This window comes from Ambystoma mexicanum, chromosome 4p (assembly GCF_040938575.1).
Source record: "Ambystoma mexicanum isolate Mex_15411 chromosome 4p, UKY_AmexF1_1, whole genome shotgun sequence".
In the NCBI taxonomy this organism is placed as follows: Eukaryota; Metazoa; Chordata; class Amphibia; order Caudata; family Ambystomatidae; genus Ambystoma; species Ambystoma mexicanum.
Window position 1 is genome coordinate 1290793621 of NC_090927.1, and position 23585 is coordinate 1290817205.

The following is a 23585-nucleotide window of genomic DNA, read 5'->3' on the forward strand; positions in this document are numbered from 1 at the left end:
AATTGCCTCCACCGGTTGGCAAAAGAGTGGTTTTACCTTTTTTGTATAGAAATGCCAGTTTCTACCGTCACAAGTTCTTTTGATGCTACTTCGTTAGTAGCAAATGCTGCCAAATTCGCTGGGATTTGCATAGAAACCTCCTTGCACAGCTTTGAATGTTTACTGCACACCGCTGCCGCCATTGTTACCAAGGAGCAGGCTATAAACGAGGTTAGTCCCCAGTAAAGTCAACCAAATGCAAGCAAACACTTACTGGCATGGTGATCTTTGTTTAGTTTGTGCATTCTACTTCGATGGCTTTGTACGTTTAACCGTCAGCCCAAACGGCCTGGAATTAGCTGCAGCTGACCCGTGGGCTCTGTACTCACGGAACACAGGGACACCAAGAGGTTGTGAGATGTAGTCCGACGCAGCAACCCAGTAATACAATAACACTAAGCCAGCAATCCACCTCGCTCCGCTCCCAGCAGAGGTATTTGTAATGCAGCGCCTCCTTCAATGGTAGATACTATGGAAAGACTCTGATGCCATGGTCTGGATACAATGTAGGGGGCTATGTTAATCGCAGTAACACCCAGCCAACACTCCCTTAGGGATTGAAACTCTGTGTCGACTGTGGGCATCAAATGTCCATTTCAGATCCTCACCATGTTTGTCTTTACTGCCTCAGTGCGGGGCACGAAACACAGTATAGCATTTTGGGACAGTCGGTGCTCCATCAAGGTACTTCAGGAATGTGAGGTGAAGTTGTTCACCTTCCTCTAGAAGGAGAAGGGTGATAGGCAGACTAGTCCAAGGTCGCCTTGCTCGGATAGCAACACCAAAGAATGGACCCCAGTCCGCAAGGACGCCAAAAAAAGAAGCACTGCAAGAGATCCCAGTCTCGAGGCGGTTCTTCCAAGCACCATTCTTCTTCCTCTCTGAAGAAGAGGAGCAACCACTCCAGTGAGTCTCCAGATGACCAAGCACCACAGGCACTTTCCCCACACTTCTCTACACCTGAGGAATGGGAGGCGTGACATCTTTGGAAAGACCCTGGCGCTGACGGCTTCAGCACCTCCAGCACCTCCAACTGAGTCCACCATGCTCGCATGAGCCGGCAGAGAGACAGGTTAGACTTATGGCTGTGTACCTCCAAGCTCGACCATGAAAACAGCGTCCAAGATCTCGTCTTATAGCCACACAGTAAAAAGCACAGGCTAGCACCCTGAGATCTGAGTTTCCTGTCTGCCCATGCATCTCTGGAGAAATCTGAAAACCACCTCTTTGCCTTCTTCACCTTCTGATAGGGAAAGAAAATGACTGGATGCCTGGGGCAGGAAGGTTTTTGGCCCTGCATGCCTAGGCCTGCGATACATCATTGCCTCCTATACTACTTCCAAATTCTCTTAAGGACATTGGCCTGTCATCAGAGATGGCTGAACACTTCCTTGAGAGTGGCATGAGGCATTTGAGACTCTGGTCAATGACGGCAAGGAGACCTCTCGCCAGATCCTCCAATTGGATCTGGATAACATGGGCTGTCTAGTGTGCGAAACCTGAAGGTGTCTCCCTAGCTAGTCCCCAGGGATCTGTCATCCAGGTGGCCAGGACACGGCCATGGCTATTGGATCCAGTTCTTGGGGGTAGACCAGTGTGGGAGGATCACCTGGATGGGGGGTCCTTGAGGAGTGGGAGTGGGACACTGATGGGCGAGACGCGGTATCCCCCTTCTTTCAAAACCTTTTCCCCATCCTACCATGGAGGATATGCCAAAACAATGCCCTGCCCCCTTTTCCACACAAACACTTTTGCACAACATGGAAGACAACAGACTAACACCAGAGCTGTTTACTTGACATGTCCCAATACAAGGGTCAGGCAAAGTCAGGCAATTGACCAGAATCGCACATACCTGACAGCTCTTTCCCTTCCCCACAAGGATAAAAGGTAGAGCACAGTACAAGCAAGGCAGACCACATGACATGAGAGCTAACTCCGCACAGCAGTTCAAGAGGAGGAGAAAGACAGTACAGACCGAGAGAGTGACAAAGGAGAGAGTGGACCTTGCCCTTTCCGACCAAGGCCCCTGGAACCTCCGCAGAGGGAAGAATAAGTCGGCAAACAATAGCCAGCGTGTGTTGTAGCAAATGTCAACAGGATACGAGACCCTCCTCGGCTGATTACCAAGCCGGTGAGAGACGCTTGTCTCTGTGGTACAAACCTTGACTCCAAGGAGAAAGAACGCCAAGCGGTTCATCACAGCCATTGAGTCAATGGAAGTGTTGATAAGAAACCGAACAAGAAGCAACAAGAAAAGGGGAAGTGAAGTGTCCCCCTTGTCAATTGCGGTCTAAGCCCGGCCGAGGGAGATCCTGGGGTGGAAAGTCATCACCCAAAGTTCGTTAAGAAAGGAACTGTCGGGTTGATTTGTTGAATACGACTTGTGAGGGGTGTGTGCCCAGAAGAGGGTGACCCAGAGGTGAAGCAATCGTCTAAAGTAATCATGGAACAGAACTTTGTGTTTGTTGAGAACATCAGGCCCTCAGAGGCAAGAGACTTATTGAAAAGAGACTTAGCAATCGAAGAACCCAATAGCTGATACCGAATTGTTGGCTTGTGCTGGGAAGGCTCAAGTGTGTGCTGTGCTCCAAAGTCCCACCTTGTCCCGTGCTAAAAAGTGGGGAAGGTAGAGTTCTTCGACGGTGGCGGCGGGCCACACCCATGGTTCATACCCTCTCCAAGGATAGTTCCAACACTGCATCCTTGGAAACCCACCCTGTCTCCTTTATTGGCCCAGTTGGCCGAGGGTGCGTCCGCACACACAATGATGGCCCACCCACTAGTTATGGTTACGCCCCCCCGTTGGGGGCGCATGTTAAAACCCCAAGTGCAGGCTGACACACCTCTAACTCTCAACAGGAATGGCAGTTGACCCATCCCCGCTCGGCTCCCCCCCCTTTCCCCCTGCTCAGTCCACGACGCATGTCCGGTTGGCAGACCACCAAACCCTGAGACTCCTCTCCTTAAACGTCAATGGGCTAAACTCTCCTGCTAAAAGGAAATCAATCCTGCTAAAACTTCAGGATGAAGAGGCAGCAGTAGCCATGCTTCAGGAGACGCACCTGCTACAGTCAGATGTTGCTCGGCTCCGCTCCCGATGCTACCCCCTCCAATTCTTCACCTCAGGAGGAACTAAAAAAGGGGGCACTGCGATCCTTTTCCGGAAGGACCTAAACCCGCAGATATTGGAAACTAAAACTTGTTCAGAAGGCCGCTTTGTAGCGGTCAAGTGTCTTCTGCTGGGAGACCTATACACTTTCATTTCGGTGTATGCCCCCAACGTCGGGCAATCACATTTTTACGACTTACTGGGGTCCTCCCTCTCACCCTTCATAGAAGGCCAAACGATAATCGGAGGAGACTTCAACGGCGTTCCGGACCCCACAAATGACAGATCGCACCCCCCGACCCCGAGCGACTTCACCCAGGCACTGAGCCTCCTCCAGATGTGTCGGTCGCTGGAGGTAGTTGACGTTTGGCGGGTGCTTCACCCCACCGAAAAAGACTTCTCCTTTTACTCAGGCGTCCACTGGACCTTCTCGAGCATCGAGCTCCTCCTAACCTCCCCGCAAACTCTAGCGTTCGTCAAGGAGGTGACCATCGGTACAAGAGCCCTATCAGACCATGCCCCAGTGATCCTGGAAATCCGGGCGCAGAACCCAAAAGCTGACTGCCCACGCAGATGGACTTTATACGATCCGATCCTCAATGAGAAGGCTACAAGGGACAAGATTGCAAAATACATCAAGACTTTCTTTGAAGAAAACCCAGCTTCTGACACCTCTGTGGCGAACACCTGGGATGCCATGAAAGCGGTAATCAGAGGCACCCTGATCGGCCAAGGAGCGGCCTACCATAGGAATAGGCGACAAACCCGGATAGCCTTGGAGGAAGAACTAGGGGCCGCAGAACAAGCCCTCAAAAAGAAAGGCTGGTCCCCTAGGACACAAAGTCTTGCGTATAGCCAGGAAGAAACTGGAAGCCCATTATGTGGAACAGACCGCCCTTCTCATGGCCGGAGCCAAACAATCATATTACGCAAAGAACAACAAGGCAAATCAAATCTTGGTGGCCAAATTAGCCAAAGTAAGGCGAACAAACATTATCGGAGGCCTACGTGACCCCAAAGGAGTTATCCAATTCTCAGAATCCAAAAAGCAACAACTAGCGGTGGACTACCTCACCAAGATCATGACGGCCACCCCACGAAACCAACCACAACAACTGGAAAACCTACGTAAAGCTGCGCTACCGCGGCTTCCTGACACGATAAGGGAGAAGCTGGAGGCGCCCATCACAGAGGAAGAGATTGGGGATGCCATTAAGTCACGAGCCCCGGGCCCAGATGGCTTCTCAGCGAGGTTCTATAAACTATTTAGGCCCCAACTGATTTCCCCCCCTGGTCACACTTTTCAACTCCTTCCGAGAGACAGGATCTGTGACGCCCTTGATGCAGGAATCGACCACCATCCTCCTACCTAAACCTGGGAAAGATCCGAGAGACTTGGCCTCATACAGGCCAATTGCACTATTGAACATTGATGCAAACCTATACTCTAAAATCCTGGCAAACCGCCTGGGTCCCATCCTACCTGAGATCATTCAGCCAGACCAGGCAGGTTTCATCCTACACCGGGCGGCAGGGGATAATATCCGGAGAACTCTTAACCTGGTGGATCTTGCAACCCGGAACTCCCAGAAATTGGTCCTAATGGCCCTAGATGCGACCAAGGCCTTCGACAGGGTGGACTGGACATTTATGAAAAACACCTTGGGGGGCCTTCTGCTTTGGGTCAACATTTCAATCAATGGTACTAGCTAACTATGCAGGCTCGAAGACATTCCTAAGAATCAATGGTCACAACTCAGCCCCAATCCCCCTGACCTGCGGGACTAGACAGGGCTGACCGCTGTCCCCACTGCTCTTTGCCCTGACCATGGAGCCCTTTGCTCAAAGGATCAGGCTAAACAATCTGATCAAAGGCCCGATGGTCGGCCCTTCGCAACACAAAAATAGCTCTGTATGCTGATGACATCTTACTCATGCTTTCAGAACCCAGCGCATCCCTGCGACACGCGTTAGAAGAAATAACTAGCTATGGAGAGGTTTCCGGCTTCTCAGTGAACTTCACTAAGTCTACGGCCCTAGGCATTGGCCTCACCCCAGGAGAACGGGAACCATTGGCTAAAATGTGCCCAATGACGTGGGAAAAAAGGGCGATCCCTTATCTGGGGGTCTATATCTCAACAGACCCGAAAGACGCATACAAAGCAAACTTTCCCCGGCTATTCGGGGAACTGGAAGGGGACCTGAAACGCTGGACGACGCAAGAGATCTCGCTGCTAGGGCGCATTACAGCGTGCAAGATGAACCTCCTCCCGAGGTTCCTTTATGCCTGTGCCTCCCTCCCGGTGGCGATCCCCGCTCCAGCCCTCCGGAACCTACAGAGGAAGATGCTGAAATTTATCTGGAGAGGTAAGAAGGCGAGAATTCCCCTAAAGACGCTATTAGGGGGCTCCAAATTGGGAGGTCTGGGAGTCCCGGATCTGCAGGCCTACAGGGTGGCAGCCCAATTAGCACAGGTCCACGCATGGCAGACAATTACAAACCGTCCCAGATGGGTGGGGCTGGAGCAGTCACGAACACCGCTACCACTTTGATTCTTGCCACACATCCCACCCCCTCTCCGCACACACTGGGGAGACCTCCTCCGGGAAACCAACCACACCCTGAAGTCCTGGGATTGGGCACAGAAACGGAAGGGGGTTCCAAGAGGCTTGAGCCCTCAATCCCCGATCTTCTTTAACCTGGCCTTCTCACCTGGCGCGAGCCCCCGCAACTTCCAAAATTGGATAAACGGCGGCCTTGAAACCATAGACCAGCTGTGCGGGGAAGAGACACCCCTGACATTCGAGCAATGTAAGGAAAAATTCCAACTCCAGGAACGGGACAGATACACTTATATTCAACTGCATCACTGGTGTACACACCCCCAAAGTCTGCGGGTGGCAACGCGGCCCCCTACCGCCCTGGAACTGACACTCAGGGACCTCCCGGCCCGCGGGAGGGTATCTACCCTATACAGGCGGTTCTTAGGGGACTTCCTGAGCACGAGAACATGCTGCATGGCCCAGTGGGAGGCAGACCTGGGTCACCCGATAGAAGACCAGACCTGGGTTGACATCTGGACCCGAACGCACACCTCATCTACCTGCATCACTAACAGGGAAAGTGCCTACAAAGTCATGTTACGGTGGTATTACCCGCCCCTCAGACTTCATCACATGAACCCCCAAGTGGACTACCTTTGCTGGAGAGGGTGCGGCCATCCGGGCTCTTTTTTCCACATGTGGTGGACTTGTCCACGGATTCAGCAATTTTGGAAGACATGCCTAGAGACCATCGCACAAATCACTGGGTCAACGATCCCACTAGAACCGGAGCCCATCCTGCTGGGAGCACCGATCCCCACGATCTACCCACGGGCGGGCAACAGAGCAAAATTGCTGACCCAATGCCTACTAGCCGGGAAAACGACCCTGGCCCACGCCTGGAAGTCCCCAGAGGGCCCCCTCATGGCCCAGTGGTGGACAAAGCTCTGGGACATTCTGGTAGCGGAAAAGGTAACAGCGGCAAAGGCGGGTACCCTCCACAGATTTCAGAACATCTGGGCCCCAGTTCTAGAATACGACCATCGATTCCCGGCCCTGACCTATAACCCCATTAACGCTCGCTGGACCCTGAGGGACCAGGAAAACCCCGGAAGGGACACAAAGGCTGGGGCGCGAGACAGACGGCTTTGGAAGGAGGAGCACAGACCTGGGGTTGGGGGAGGCGGGAGGGGCGCGAGGGAGTGCTTGAGGGTTAACATGCTTAAAATGCTTCAATGATGTTATAAACTGCTGTGTAATTGTCATCCTGCCTTGATTTAAAATAAACAAAGTTAAAAAAAAAAAGTGGGGAAGGGAGACCTCAAGGCAGTCACATCCTGACTTATTATTTGTGAACACCTTCGCCTTTATTTGAAAATCCTATCCCAAATTCTTTCTGTAATTAGTTGTAAGGAATTGGCAATCATTTTATTTTGTATAGGCCTTTTACTTTGACAAGACAGCACAAGGACTGCCTTATTTTTCATTTGATGGTCGATGCTTGCACCCATCTTAGATTTAGGTTAGGCATTTTTCCACCCTGCACTTACAGTTTAATAAACACCTTTGAACTGTGATCACTTGTGTCTGTCTTTACTGTTGTCACCATGTGTTCCTAGCCAGAACGATTTCTACCAGCAAAGTCTTGAGGAGCTACTCATGGTTGAGGGCATCAGATTTCACCCTGGATGTCCAGGAAAAGTTTCTAGGCAAGTCACCTGAGAGCACCAGCATGTTTGGTATAAAGGGAGAGGGTTACCTACAAAAATGTCAGGCCTTTAACATGACTTTCGGGCTGACTGTTTAACCGTAGCAACCTGTGAGCTCTGCGGGTATGTGCAGGAGTTTCGCCCCTTCATCTTCTACATCCACAGGCAAAGGGGATAAGGATCTTCTGCAAAGCAGATGCAACACCCCTCCAACAGAGGTCGGGGCAGAGTGGCACCCAGAGGTGGGGTCACAACCTACACCAAGCCCTCTGCTGCCCCAGACGCAAAGCCTCTGAGTCGGACTTCGACCACCTGTCCCCTTTGGGATGCAGATTATCCCAATTTGGCGAGGAATGGAGGGTTAACACTTCCCAAGCCTGGGCATTTCAGGTCATTCACCAGGGATACTGTTTCCCTTTTGCTCTTCGCCCTCCTGACCACCCGTCGGACAACCAATTCTTGCCTCCATATTCTCTACTGTTGGAGGAGGCAAGTCAGCGAAAGGAACCATAGACCTGGTACCCTGCTTGGAATGATGTAATTGCAGGTATTCAGCCTATTTGTTGCCAAAAGATTACAGGGGCGTGTAAGGGTGTCTCTAATTACGCTCAAACCAGCATAAATACACCCCTCTAGGGAAATAAGGCCAAAAGTCTATCTTGTAAGGATAACAAGTTTAATCTTACAAAAATGACAATTGTAGCAAAGTGTTCTGCTGCCTGAACTGTCTTCTCCTGTACCTCATCCGTTACTTTCTCCTGCCACAGTGGTCCTAAGCAGGAGGTTATATAGGCCAGTCTTGCTGTAGTGGCGTCACTGGATACAGGCTATGGCTGCATCCCAATCCATCCTTCTTCCATACAAGGGATGCTCCAAAGCCTTCCTTTCTTCATTGTCAGCGTTTTCTGTCAGAACATGCTGCTCTACATTTTGCTAGCTTATGCAATACACTGTAGCTCATGCTTTCCTTCATTTTGCTATCTATGAATATTTTAAGTACAAAAACATTTTCCAATCATTATCTCCATATTTCACTCATTCTGCTCATGTTTATCTGAGCCCTGTAGGTTCCCCCCACCCTTAATACTCATAATGTGTCAAATTTCTGCATTGTGTGGACCAAGCATGTAAATCCCATTTTAGCCTGCATGGACTCTTGACAAATGGTAGACACCTGGTGGTTAAAGTGTGCTCTGCTTGTGCTAGCAGATCCTGTAGTTCATTTTTAGCACAAGCGGCATTCTTTCCGGAAGAGAGTTTGCATCTACCGCACTAAGATTTTTACAATGCATAAGATCTGACATTACAAATCTATTCCTCTAATAGTTAATTGCGCTTTATATTTAACCAATAACTGCCTTCTTCAGTGCCTGCCCATGTCTGTGTATATAATTATATTTTCATAAGAGAACCTTCCCAGTGCCTAAAAGAAGTATTGCCTAATTCTAAAGCACTTGGCGGTGCGGGAGGACCCTAGTTCCTTCTCAACAGGCATTTGTCCCATCCTAGACCTATTACTTTTGAACCTGTACTTATGGAAGGATAAGTTTAAATGGTCACCCTAGCCCAGATCCTTCAGGCCGTTGAATTGCAGGATTGGCTGGTCTCCCTGAATCTCTAGGATGCATACTTCCATGTGCCCATCCACAGGAAACAAAGGAAGTGCCTGAGATTCAAGGTGGGAAATTGCCCTTACCAATTCAAGGTCCTGCCGTTCAGCCTTTCTTCAGCACCCAGGGTCTTCACCAAGCTGCTGCCAGTCGTGGTGTCTTGCCTCAGAAGGGAAAACATTCATATTTTTCCCTATCTGGAGGACTGGCTCATCCAAACTCACTCCCAGACCAGGCGCTGGTACACTCAGGAAGTCTCGGGTTTCGCTGTCATAGTCCTTCTTACTCATCTCGGCGGTCTTGAGACAGTGGCCTGAGCTGGGCCTTCTTGCATGAGGACAGAGTGGGGAACATCTCCAAGATGGTTCATGTCTCTGTGATCTCAAGCTAAATATTGGAAAGTTCCAGCAAGGATCGTTCCACCAGATGATAAAGAACGAAGAATGCTTCTCAAAAGTTCCTTTTCTCCAAATGACAGTTAAGAAAAGGAGTCAATCTGATTGAAAAAGAGCTGCAGGTTTAGTTTAAAAGTTTTTGCACAAGGAAGCGTTATCTGACACTCAAGAGTCGGGTATGATTTAAATGCAACCATATGTCAACATCAGGATAAGCAGACTTCTTATTGCCAGAAAGAGACCATCGACTCCGGTGTAGCAAGATACGCAGAAACCTTAAGGGCAGGGTATATTACTGCAGCGTTCCTTACAACTTTCCTCCAATACTCATTGGCTGAAGAAGGCAATGGGAGAAGGATCAAAGAATAGCAAACTCAAGTAGTGAACAGTATTGCTTTCCTCTTTTTGACACACTTCTGGCATAGCCCTTTATTGTAATTGTTTATTTATATAGCACTTATACACAGATTCAGTGCTTGAAAGCACTTCAACACGGGAGGAGAACAAGGGAATACACTAATCATTCTTAGGCCTTGAAGTTTCCGAATGAATTTAAACAGAAAACTAGCATACTAGGCCTGACGGCATTTCTCCTAGTGCAAGTTCATGAAGTGTTACATTTCGGGGTTTAGGGGTGACAGGACAGACAAACATTTCTAATCCTAGAACATGTATGCATGCTACAGACGGAGGTGGGAGTAAGAGGGGTGGGGAGGAACAAACACGGCCGGTCCAACAGCCCCTGGGTTAAGTACAGAGAGGTTGCCTCACTCGTGGTGCGTAAGCTGAAAGGAGCAGAAATGCTGAAAATAGTGCAGTGGCCTGGAGGCAAATGCAAAGACAAGCGGGGGAGGCCTGGGACCTCTAAGGCGATTTAGATAACCAGTCAGCAAAACTGAACAGTGTTAGGGAGAAGAAGGAAGGAGGTTGGAGAGAACAAAAAGAAGCAGAGGTTATCATGGGAGAGGGAGAGAGAAGGAGAAGGAGAAGGAGGAAGAGAAGAGGAAGGTCTTGAGGAGCTTCCGGAACTTAAGGTGCTTTGGCTGAAGGCAGAGAGAGGCAGGGAGGCTGTTCCACAGGGAGGCACCTACAGAGGATAAAGATCTACCCCCAAATCTCTGTTTGTAAAAGCAGCTCACCCGCAGAGAGTTGGAGGAGGACGAGCGGAGGACTCTAGAGGGAGAGAGGATAGTAGATAGTGTGGGTTCTGGCCCAAGAAAGCCTTGTGGATTATGCAGAGGGTCTTGAGTTTGATCCTTGCAGCCACGGGGAGCCAGTGGAGGGATTTCAGTGCCGGGGAGATGCAGTCCCTGGGCTTGAGGCCAAGGATAAGTCTTGCAGTTCTGTTCTGGATGAGTTGTAGAGTATGGAGAGTAGAAGTGGGAAGCTTGAGAAAGAGGATGTTGCAATAGTCCATCCTAGAGAGAACTGGGGCTCTCGAGGTGGTGAGTTTCTGAGGGAAAGTGAGAAAGGGTAGACTACCTCTGAGGAGGTGCAGTTGGTAGTGGGACTTTTTGGAAATATCTGAGATGTGAGAAATGAAGGAGAGAGTGGAGTCGAAGATGACCTCAAGATCCAATGGAGGCCGGCCAGTGTGCAAGAGGGGAACCGGGAGCAGGTGTCCCAATGAGGATGATCTCTGTCTTACTGGCATTCAGGCAAAGATCATTAGCAGCACACCAGGACTGAATTGCGAATAGACAGTCAGGGATGAGCGCGCAGGAGGAGGCTGAAGGTAGCCTGGAAGAGTGTTGCGTGTAGGCATTGGTATTATCTCAGTTCAATGGGAGAGGCAGCAAAGGCAAAGTAGTGACAGATGGTTTGAGGATTCTCCAGGAAGCTAGAGGCCGTCTCAATTCTGAGTAGGATCCAAAGCCTGCTTAAACTAAGGGCAAAGCAGGTTCTGGAGTATTCTAACAATGTTAAACAATGTTTAGCACAATTGTGTTTTGCCTGAGGATGTGTGAAAGCAGGTAGAGAGGAAGTGGTGGCTTTGGCAGGCATCCCTGTTTCAGAATCAACTGAAGGATCGGCCATGGATCAGTGTTTTCATGCATAGCATTGAAACTCTGGAACTCGCTGCCAAAGGAAATACGAACAACAGAAAATCACCTAAAATTCAGAAAACTGTTAAAAACATGGCTCTTTAGCCACCCAAGTTTAAGAAAGAACACCAGAGAGACAAATTCTGCCACTGCAGTGCAAGAGAAATCTGTGAAACTGGACCACCCAAAGAAATAATCTGACCCCCGAACTGAACAGGAACAAGGGTAACCGAATGGGTGAACTAAACGCACACAAAAAACAACCGACCCAGACAGCCCCGGGCAAAACCCTGCTAAAGAAATCTCTAACACTCTGCATACCCACCACCCAACACAGAAGTAAGCAGACCTTTGCCACAAAACACCCTAACTACATGCCATCTACCAACTCTCCACAACACCCAAAACGCACTTAAAGCAACTGCATACAACGACCCACAAAACTTTGCACAAATGTCAATCAACTAAAATCATACCAGCACACAATGGCAGTTCTTTCTGAACTTTAGCTACAAACAGCACATCAAAGCCTTCTTGTGCTTTTACTTCTCAACCCTACTAACTAACCACTCCAACCCCCTTTTTTTCAGATCCTCCTCAGCGCCTGGAGACCATGAAAGATGGCAGCGGTGCAGGGAACAAATAACCATAACATAACATGGATGATAGATAGTAAGGCAGCCCTTGAGGTCTCTATTCCAGAGGAAGTGGTTGAAGGGAGAATCGATAATAAAAGAAATGGCGAGCGGCTGCTATCTCCGGCACCTGCATGCAGGAGCCCAGGGCAAGAGTCCCATGCAGGCACTTAACAGCTGTCTTCTTGGTAAGTAGGGCCAGGTAGAGGCAGTGCCAGCTCGGCTGCACTTTTACTTACACATAATGCCCAGGCTGCATAGGATGATGAGAAGCAGTTGCTGGTTCAGGTAGAGCAGCTCTCCCCTGTGAATGAATAGAAGAAACAGATTTTACGAGGGTCTTCAAATAATTTGACACCTTCTTATCTTCGAGATGGACATTCAGATGCTGTGCAAATATTGGAGGGAAAATACTCATGCACCTAGGGGGACCAGGAAGGACTTAATGTGGAGCCAGACAAGGGTCATTTAGCATGTTTATTAGAAGTAGAGGTTTGGGACTGCTGCTACGTGGCTGCAAGATGCCTGCTGCCTGAAAGTGCTCCAGCAGACGACCTGAAACATCCTGCATTTTATCCTCCTTTCTACGGTGTCTGAGAGCAGGGACACAGCTCTCACAGCGGGAAGCTCTGATGCACCGATCCTTTCTGTCTGTGCCTCTGTGGACCCCCTATGAGGGGAGATTGCCCTGCGGCCTCAGTGGGTGAAGGAACCCATGGCCCGCCACTGGTGCGTGGAGGATAATGGCACAATGCTGAGCGACGACGAACGGCTTCTTAAGGCGGCCCGCCTGAGCCCATCTGAGGACCTATTTTATCTCTCCTGCCGGCCCCCTGTTCTTTATTTTAACAGCACAACACGTGTGGTGAAAATTAACAGTCATTAAAAAGCATTCACTTAAAAACACAAAATGGGGCCGTGAGCAGCAATGCGCCTGGCGGACGGGGTGAGAAGCGGAGTGAGTGGTGCTGCGTAGGCACTTGGTGCGCCGTATGGGAGAAGACGACAGTGAGTCCCTGCTCCGGGGCATACCACGGGAAGAGAAGCGCGGGCCTGGCACCGACTTCTGACATCGGCCCCCACAGGTGAATTTCACTGCCCGCATGGACGGGTGAATGCGCCCCCTGGCTGCAACATACTTGTGACACGCTGTCCCTTTGTTGGCCTTGCTCCACCGCAGCCGCCGTTTTGGGACCACTGGTGGTGAGACATGGTTGCTGGTCTGATCAGGCTTGCTAGCCACATGGGGTGAATTGTCCCCCCTGGTCTGTAATCACTTAGAGGTGTAGTGTTGCACAAAAGTGTGCTGCAATGTTTTATCTCCACACTGAACGGGTAGATCTAACCCGAATCATGCTTCTAAGAGACTCTCATAATTTAGTGTATTGCTTTGAATAAAAAATGAATGAAATGTAGGCCTCTGCGTGTACGGTTAATTTAGGTTTTGGTACTTCAGACCAACGTGCACAATTTTTCCTATAGTCTCTGTGCTTGGTGTACTGTGCAATCAAAATAGTTTCCCTAATACGTCCTTGTCTCTGTACTAATCTTGGTGTACCTGCTAATTGACTCGAAATTATCTCACTAGGAATTCCAAAAATGCATAGCTACTTGAGGCCTTGTGTTGGCGCTATACTATATGTACCTACAATTAATGCATACTCTTAGTATATTACTGTGTATATAAACCCTACTGTTTATACTGGCACTTGCCAATCTAGGATTACAAATTGGGTATTTTCCCTGTTTTTTGTTATCAGGGGATCTGTTTTCAAACGGGAAAAATTCAGAACAACGACGAAAGCAAAAAAACTGATTACCCCCCTCTTTGTCCAAGATTGCGGTTACTGGTGAAGCAAGATTGTGTTTTAAGAATCACCACCATGAAGTAGAAGAGATTATTTTCTAAACACAGTAAACATTTTATTTTTGCACATAAAAATTGTTACTTTAACAGCACAACACGTTTGGTGTAAATTAACAGTCATTAAAAAGCATTAACTTACAAACACAAAATTTATCAAAAATGACGAACACAATCAAGGGATAAAAAGACCATTAAATGGGGCGAGAGAAAAGAAAAAGGGGTAGAACTATTTTAGATGTTTTACTGTTGCCAATGTCTTCGGCACATATTTCTTGATTGAGTCAAGCCCTCTTTGGTGCTTATTTGACTCTTTTATCAGAATTCATTTAAACATTTCATAGTATATCAACATACGTTTTTCTGTTGAACTCTAAACTTAATTTCCTGCTTAGGCAAAAAAAACACAAAATACTTATTCTGTTCCAGTCTTTTAGATAGTCGAGATGTTTCAGCCACTTTCTAAACGAGACACTATATCAAGTGTGCTTTTCACGTTGTTCTGTTGTGCTGTTAAAATAACAATTTATATGTGCAAAAATAAAAATGTAACTGTTTTTAGAAAATAATCTCTTCTACTTCATGCTTCATGGCGGTGATTGTTAAAATACAATCTTGTTTCACCAGTAACTGCAATCTTGGACAAAGAGGGGAGTAATCCTTTTTTTTTTTTTGCTTTCGTTGTTGTCTTGCCAATATATGCATGAGAATGTGAATTCTATGTGTCCCTTGTACACTGTAGTAATTCTATGTACACAGGTATCCTTATATGTCACTTTTCCCATTGCTACCATTTCTTCAGCTGCAGCATCTCCCCGCCCACACTTTTTGTCACACTGTATGCACCCCGGTTTCACCCAGTTTATCTGAATATAGAATTGCTTGATATTGGGCGAATACTCTCTTAATGTGAAAGTTGCATTTCAGTGAATTAATAAAACAGGGAGAATAAATGTACGGGTAGTAGTGGAATGTATAGATCGGGAAGATGAGTTGAATAAGATCTGGGAGTGTGAGATACCCGCCATATACAAATCATGATCGGGGCAATTTTGTTTGAAAAAAGAAATTGGTCAATATGTATGCGAAGAAAAGACATAGATAATGTACCTTATTGATAATATCCACGTCAGTCTGGTCTGTATTATTGTATACAAGTGTTTGCTGTCATAGTTATTTGGTGCTATAATTGTAATTTGTCTTTCCATGCATAGGCTTTGCTACGTCCAAACTCTTTCTGGACACAAGAGTCCTGTGATAGCTGCGTCTGCTAGTGAAACAACAGGTGATATTGCCACAGTTTGTGATTCAGGTGAGTATACCACAAGGAATAAATAGCCTACAGATATTGTCAATCCAGACAGAGCTTTACATATCTAAGCACTAAACCATATCATGAGGGATCATGCATTTGACTTGGTAATCAACTAGTCAATAAGCCAATGGCAAGGTCCGCATTCTACGAGTTGCTGTTGAGTCACTAGAACCCTGTTTTTTTTAGTCCTCCGTCCTCAATTTTCTTGTGATCCTAGCATCTGTCTTTGTCGCTTCAGTGACAAAACTGTTTTGGGAGACACTGATATGCAGACAAATGAGAATCACTAAAAAGGAAACCTAATGGTATCGATTATGTTGAGGAGTAAGTATGTATGAATCCATCTGTTGCCAGATGCCCAGTGTGTCCTTTGGGGGGCGAACATTGGTATTACAGATGGGGGTGCCAGGTCTGTTTTCTAATACATAATGCGCAGGCTCTAACGTTGTGGACATGCATTAACAGTATGGAGCTACATTGTGTACATGCCTCATGCAGATTTGAGCATGCCTATTATATGTATGCACATTGTATATTGTCAAAGCACACACGTTGACAATTAGACCACGGGAGTGCACTTTCCATGTTTACTTTCATGAGGGTGACAGGGATCAATAACCAGGCCAAGACAGAGTTATAATTAAACTAGGCGTCTACATTTTGGTGACTATAACACGTGACAGCAAAACAACAAATGGTGCACTATAACAATAAACAGGGAAACTCAGTGAGTCATCTCCTTTCTTTGGATAACCAAAATCTTGAGTTTAGATGGGTTTCCTCACCCTTTGTTCACTTTTCCTAAGGGATTATAATTGTAGTCTTCGGTTGTATTTAAGGGTTTCCCAATTTTGCTTCTTTACTTGTTTCACTGTGTTCTGTCATCCCTGGATTCTTTGTCTCATTTTAAGGGGCTCACTCACACTTCTTCTATGGTCTTCACATGGTTTCCTCACAATAGTTCCCAGGATCAAAGGTGTTCCTGTATCCTTTTTGTCTGGTCTTCTCATGCTTGCCTCACTTTGGTCATCAGTCCCGGTTTTAAAGAGAATTCTGCACCATTGTTCTCTAATCTTCTGTAGAATTATTCTCCTTTGCTCTTTTCAATTACTTCTTCTGCTGTTTTAGAGTTGGTTCATCTTGTAAAAGAATATTTTCTTTATAGAGATCACACCTGGGAGATCCTGAGGAGTGTCTCTGTCACTGCCCTGCCTTAGGGTCCAGCCTCCTAACGTCTTTACTCCCTAGCTACCCCTGCTCTCGTCATTCTCTTCACTGTTATGCAATGTTATTGTCCCTCCTCCCACCATGGCCTTGCACCCTCCTGATCTAGGTCTTTTTCCTATCCCTTACCAAGTATCCCCTCTTAATGTTCCTCTTCTGAATGTGTAGGTTCTTGCTTTTGTTCATCTTAAGTTCTTCCACCACCTTCTTCTGATATACTGCCATCATATCCAGTTTTTCTCATTGTAACACCTCATGGATCCCTCTACATTTTGTATCCCAAAGTTATGATATGATGCACAAGTATTTCTATGCACGAGAAGGGAGGGAAGACAGAGGAAGGACAAGACAAACAATCTTACTACGCCTTGTGTCATTCAGATCATGTAAGTTCAACAATGCAAAGTGCAGGGGGAAGGGAGAGCGAGGAAGCGCCTGGGAGAGGGAAGGGGCAAGTGCAGTCAGGCAGCATTGCTTTGAGTAAGTGCAGCCAGAGCAGCGCGGCTCTGGGTAAAGTGCAAGGAGGCGGGGGACTTTAGGGTTACAGTTACAGCCCCTAAGTGCGTGGTAAGCACACAGGCAGGGGAAACTGATCATGGTGGAGCCTGGTACCTAGTAAATGTTCGTCTATATTATATTTTCCACCTTCTTCGTCTCGATCTTCATCCCTGTCACCTTATGATCTTCTCTGCCATCCATCTACTGATATACCTTTGCTGCCTCCCCCACGACTTTCTCCACCTCCTCCTGGTGTTACCATACTCTACCTTATCCACGTTTCCTTCTGCTTCCTCTTAATGTTCATTTATCACCTTCAAGTCTCTCTACTAGCCCTCTGACCACTCTCATGGGGCTGCTCCTTTTGTGTGTCTCCATCAGTGTGGACAATTTAGCAATTGGTAGTGATTTACTAGCCTTAATTGAATCATCCTTGCGTAATTTGGGATTGGTAAACTAGCCACGCTTTTATAATGTTGATCCAGCATTTTGGGTTCAGTTGCAACCTCCTTGGCATCTCCAGCATGTTTTTCTAAAGTACCGGTGCCCTAGAGGCTGATCTTACAGACAGAGCTTTTGTTCATGTTAAGTGAAAGAAAAGCACGTTTAAATGCGTCACTGTTTCTCTGTGAGTGCTCTGTATGTCTGCACTGCAGATGAGTGAATGTTGCATCCCTGTATTCCTTGGCGCGCTATGCGAGAACAGCATAAAAATGCCTAGGGGGTCTGTCATTTTTGGCAACTCACAAAGCGAGCCGCCACATCATTTCTCTTCTGTTTGCGAGTTATGTGGGACCAATTGCTTTGCTTCTGCGGCTTCCGCAAACGCACAGTGTGAGTCACGTAGACGTTTTGAAAGCCTCCACAGTGTCTGAGCAGAGCTCCACACAGAGTGTAGGAGAAAACAGATTTGCAACTCTGTCAGCTCCCTGAAGGGATAAATGGTCTTTGTGGACACAGATTAAACATTCAAATTCACATTTCCCAGAACCGAATCTCTATAAAGAGACAGGGCTCTTCTGTATCACATGACTATCCTCTGTTACAGGATTGTGACTAAGGGGTGCACAACTGATTTTGCTGGAGGGCTGAATGTTCCACGCAAATCTTATACAGTGGGCTGGACTGTCTATGGGGATGAGCAGGTGCTGGTGACTTCAGTGCGCAAATCTGAGTAAAAGAAATAAAACATGGACTTTTGGGGCATCATTTTTATTAATTGCTCTATTTTTAACTAGTGTGATACATTGCCTTGTAATGGCTTGACCACGTTGATTTACTGATTTTATGGGACTAAAATCATGTTTTATATAGAAATAAATCCTAGGTATCCGGATGCAAATACAAGAACTGTCTTTAGGCCAGGCAACACTTCATCATTAAACTGTCCATGGGCTTAAATAATGTCCCGTAGGGCGCTGCATCCAGTCCCTGGGCCATATGGTGTGCACCACTTGACTAGGGCATCTACCCCCTTCCCTATTCCACGGTCTGGTCATCATCTGCTAGCTTGGGCAGGCCCCCAGTCCCCAGAGCCAGGCTTCGCAATAGCACCCAACTGGTGTACGCTGTAGTCATATTTGTGGATTCTTTTGGGTCCAGCCCATGTGGGGTGTAGTGGAGGACTTCAAGTCGCAGGCCCTAGGCATGTTCGTTTGTACACCCACGATAGCACTGACAGAGCACTTCAAGTGCTTGTGCACCAGTTGCAGCACATTGGTTAGAGCAGTGGGTGCTCCTGTCCTTATGACAAATTTGGTGCGCTTTCTTCGCTCAGCGAGGCTATTTAAGAAGTTGAATTTCTGCAAGGGGGCAAAACATTTATGAGAAACCTTTTTGTTTTAACATCTTAAAGGAGTCCAAAATGTACCGCTTTTCAAACCTAGCAATAAGTGTGTCTTGTTACTCATTGGGAAGAGGCTGCGTAGACATTGCATTCATTTCTGTTATAGTAAGCTCTATCTTGGGTGGATCTGAACCTATAAAAGAAATGGCATGATGGCTTAGAGCCATCTTAGCCTCTCTGGCTAAGAGAGCTTTGCACTCGCTGGACGTTGCTCGTGCCCTGAAGTTCTAGGTGTCACTCACGAAGAGTTTTCTAAAGACTGCACACTAGTTTGTGAACTTTGGCCCTGTAAACCATGGGAAGGCTTTGTCCAAGGCTTCCATCTCAAGGTGGCTCTCCAGCTGCCTCATACACTGTCACCGGTTGGTGAATCAGCCGCTGCCCGGCCGTCTAAGAGCCTATTCCACCAGAGTGATCGCTGTGACAACAGCGTTTCTGGCTGGTGTGCCCCGGCTGGAAATCTGCAAGGCTGCTACATCAACAGGGATTCTAGGAGAGGAGTCCAGATTCGGCCAAGCAGTGCTACGCAACCTGTTCTCTTGAGGTGAGTCTGTTCCAGAGTTAAGAGTGAATTGCTTCTGTTGAGCATTGCCACCTCCTGTGGTTGTGTAATGTTGTACTGCTGTGTATTCATTATTGATGAGCATGTGAATCCATGCTAGACCCCATGCTGGAGAAGGCGCAAGTTACTTACCTGTAACTATTGTTCTCCAGTATGGCTCTGGCATGAATTCACATGCAAACCCTCCCTCCTTCCCCTCTGCCGATGTCAATGGCTGGGGGCCGTATGACCCAGAAGACGGTGATCGATTGGTTTATGGGAGAAATACAGTTTTGTAAGTGAAAGTGAAACTGTTTTTCTTTTACTGAGGATTCCCAGCCTGATGACGGGAATATTCATGAGCATGTGAATCCATGCCAGACCCATGCTGGAGAACAATAGTTACAGGTAAGTAACTTGTTCCATCCATACTTAATTATTTTCAATGTACATATGCATTATCAGCTAACGCTACAGGAATTAGCTAAATCTCCAAACAGAAGTTAAATAATTCTCTCTACTAACCTTAAAGGATAGTTAGAGTGGAGTAACTTTTTGAAGGACAGGTTCCCCATAACTAGAACCAGATTAAACTGCTTACCATTAAGGGTCATCAAAGCCAAATGGCAAGGTGAGGATGGCAATCCACTTTGTGAAGCAGTGACTGAGGATCTACTCCACTTTTTTCTTTTTGTTTGGCTTATCACTGAATCATTTGGAGTTACCACATAAGGGTATATGGAGAAGGAGTCTTAATCCAACTCAAAGCTAAACCTGAAATTCTCCCTGAATGGAAGAAAAACCTGTGCCTCTATGGATGGGGCTTTCCCTAGGTTAACGGTGATGTGCCGCCTATCTAAAAGAAAAGAGAAGAGGACCTTTCGCTCCACTATATTAACACCTTAAAACACACACCCCAACAGCTTTCATAAATGACCCAATGAATTGCAGTAGACTATTTCACGAGCATTTCAAAGGGGATTTTTAGCAATTTTGTATTCACCCAGAATGTGGTATGCCTTAGAGAGTGTAATCTGTGTACTTGGCGTTTCTACATCACCAACACTAACATTAAAAATAAAAGACAAAAGAAAAACACACAAAAGTCTATCCAATGCACACCGCAGCCAGAGAGTGGATACATACTAGTGCTGTGTATCTCCGGAAGAACTGAAGGGATATCTACAAAATAAAGGTCAACCGGTTTCAATGACTTATCTTATTGCATCATCTTCTTCAGGACAAAACACTATTTTTCACAGTTTCAACACAGGGTTCCAAACCCACAACTTTACGGGTATATATCTTGACCTCTAGAATCGGACAAAAAAAAACCAAAGTGAATGTATGCAATTCACCACTAATGTACACGTGTCTAATTACAAAAAAGTGAACGTCCCACATACTTTACAACCTTCTTGGACACGCAATTGTTGTAGCGGATTCCATTTCTCATATCTTTTGTATCTACCAACAAACACATCTGTGGATGTCACACATCAAATTGATAACCTTCCTATACTCTTTACAGTCTTAACTACTTGGGAACAACTGTGATGCCCAGTGTCCCGTCTAATCTTAAACATTCTCCACGACCCCATTGCCAACACACCGGTTCCACTGTGGTCAAATGGGTGCTGAATGTCCTTCACCAGGGGCACGCCTTGGAATTCCAACACAGGTGTCCTCGCATTCCTCCTGTGGCACATCAAGAACTACACATGGCTCATCTGCTGCAGGAGGCTCAAGCCATGTTAAGGAAGGGGACGATAAAACCCATCCCCCACGCCTCTGGGCTCTGGAGTGTTCTCCAGATACTTTCTGGTACAAAAATAGTCAGGAGGGTGGTTGTCAATCCTGGGCTTAAGATGCCTTAACAGGCACTTGAAGTCCTAGAAGTTCAGGATGATCACGTTGCAGCAACTGTTCGACCAGCTGGAGGAAGGGGACTTCATGGTGACGTTGGATCTGGAAGACGCTTACTTTCTCATCCCCATCCACCCAACACATCAGAAGATTCTGCGTTTTGTGGTCCTGGGGCGGCACTATCAGTTCAAGGCTTTGCCCTTCGGCCTGAAATAGGTCCCAAGGGTGTTGACAAAGTGCTTGGACCCGGTGGTGGTGCATCTACGTCTCATGGACATCCACCTCTACCATTATCTGGGCGACTGGTTCATCCTCTCCCGCTCTCAAACACTGGCAAACCAGCACATGGCAGAGACTATTTGTTTGCTGATCGAGCTCGGATTCTCCATCAATTATACAAAGTCCTGCGTGGAGCCATCGAAGAACATTCTGCTCCTGGGTGCCCGTCTCAACACGGTTGCATGTCTGGCTTACCTCTCAGAGGAGATGGTGGCGGCCATCCTGGGGAAGGTACTTCGCCTGTTGTCTGTGCACTCCACGACAGTACGAGCCATCGGGTCACCGTTGGGCATGATGTCCTTCTACATCCACCTCGTCCCTTTTTGCAGGCTGCAGATGAGTCCTCTTCAAGAGTTCCTGGATGCGCTGTTGCTGCAGCTTGCAGGCTCTTGGACAGACAAGACCGCCTTCACCCAGGGGATTTGGCAAGCTGTACAATGGTTGGGAGTGCGCCCACATCTCATGCAAGGAGCTCCTTTTCATATCCCCGTCATCCAGGCTACAGTCACCAAGAATGGCTCCCTGGAGGGATGGGGGGCCCACGCTGGACAGTTGCACACCTGAGGCCTCTGGCTCCTAGAGGAAAATGACCTTCACATCAGTGTCATAAAGCTCTGGGCAGTATTCTGGGCCCTCAAATCATTCCTGACATTGCTGTGGGGGATGGTAGTGAGAATCTTCATAGACAACACCACCACCACCATGTTCAACATCCAGAAACAGGGTGGGACGCGCTCCCCGGCACTCTCCCTAGAAGCCCAGACCCTGTGGCACTGGGCCATTCTTCAGGCTCCTCATCCCATTTCACCTGGCAGGCACCAATAACACCATTGCAGACTCGCTCAGCAGGAAGCTGTGTTTCTGGCACGAATGGAAACTTTTTTTTTTTTTTAAACTTCTTTTTGATTAGCATTTAAAATGTAACCAGCACCATGTGCCAACAGTCCCCTGTGCCCCCCTCCCCCACCCACTCCCGGCACATTCTCACAAGTTTTATTATACATTTTGAACAGCTCATCTGCATTGACTTATACGTTAGCCAGGTCCATATGAAGATCCTCCTTGCATATGATGGGCATGATAATGATCCGCACACATTTGTTTATGCAGTCCTATTGTAGCACGTTCCCTTCTACGTTACATGATGTGGAGCGGGGCGTGGAGGAGTCGCTGACCCCGGTATCCGACTGTCCAATCAGAAAGTGTGTATAGGCATCCCACATAGGCTATGATTCCTGGAACCCCACACACTTTCCATATCATTGCAGTATAGCACATCTGCCTTCCAGTGAGTGACTAGTGGGCTCTGTTTACTCCCCCACCCCATAGCTATCCATCTCTTAGCCAGTATAAGTAGTAGCCCGACCAATTTCCGCGTGTGCTTAAGTATCATTTTAGTATAGCCTAGCACTGCCATCATAGGGTCTGGATCTACCTCCTGACCCACTACCCCACTACCCATCTCAAATACCTGGTCCCAGAACTGCTGTTTGCTCGGGCATCCCCAGGCCACATGGAGAAAGTCTGCTTGCATACTGTTGCATCTGATGCAACTGCCCGTGGTATTGGAAGGTATTCCTTCAGTTTTGCAGGTGTGTGGTAGAATTGATGGAGATAGTTAAAATGGATCAATGTAAACCTTGCATTGATAGCTCCCTTTCTAGTCATTTCACAGCAGTATTTCCACATTTCCCCCGAAATTTCCCGACCCAGTATCCTTTCCCATTTCCTCCGCATCTGGCCTCTCTCCGCCTCCGCTGTGTGTATGCACATTTCGTACAGTCCCGATACTACTTTTCCGGCCATTGCACCTTGAATAAGTCTATCCAATGTACGGGAAATTGGCAGTTGATCAGGGAAAGTTGTGAATAATCGTTGCAGGGTGACCTGTACCCTGTAGTACAACAATATGTCCAGTCCCGATAAGTCTCTCCTTCCCTAAAGTGTGCCACTCCTGGTGTTTTCACCAGGGCCACATACCCCGCCTCGCTAGTAGTGGGTATACCAGGGATGTGGGTCACAGGGAGCTTGGGTGAGTAAAGGACCTCACTCTTGCTTTTGTTA

At 47.4% G+C, this 23585-nt stretch overlaps 1 protein-coding gene across 1 annotated transcript in view; it reads left to right on the plus strand.

Moving 5' to 3' along the window:
- Positions 1-23585, plus strand: part of LYST (lysosomal trafficking regulator) — a 3942656-nt gene that overhangs the window by 3615266 nt on the left and 303805 nt on the right. The window contains exon 50 of the mRNA XM_069606985.1: positions 15167-15264. Within this exon, the coding sequence (XP_069463086.1) occupies positions 15167-15264 (98 nt within the window). The remainder of the gene's footprint in view (positions 1-15166; positions 15265-23585) is intronic.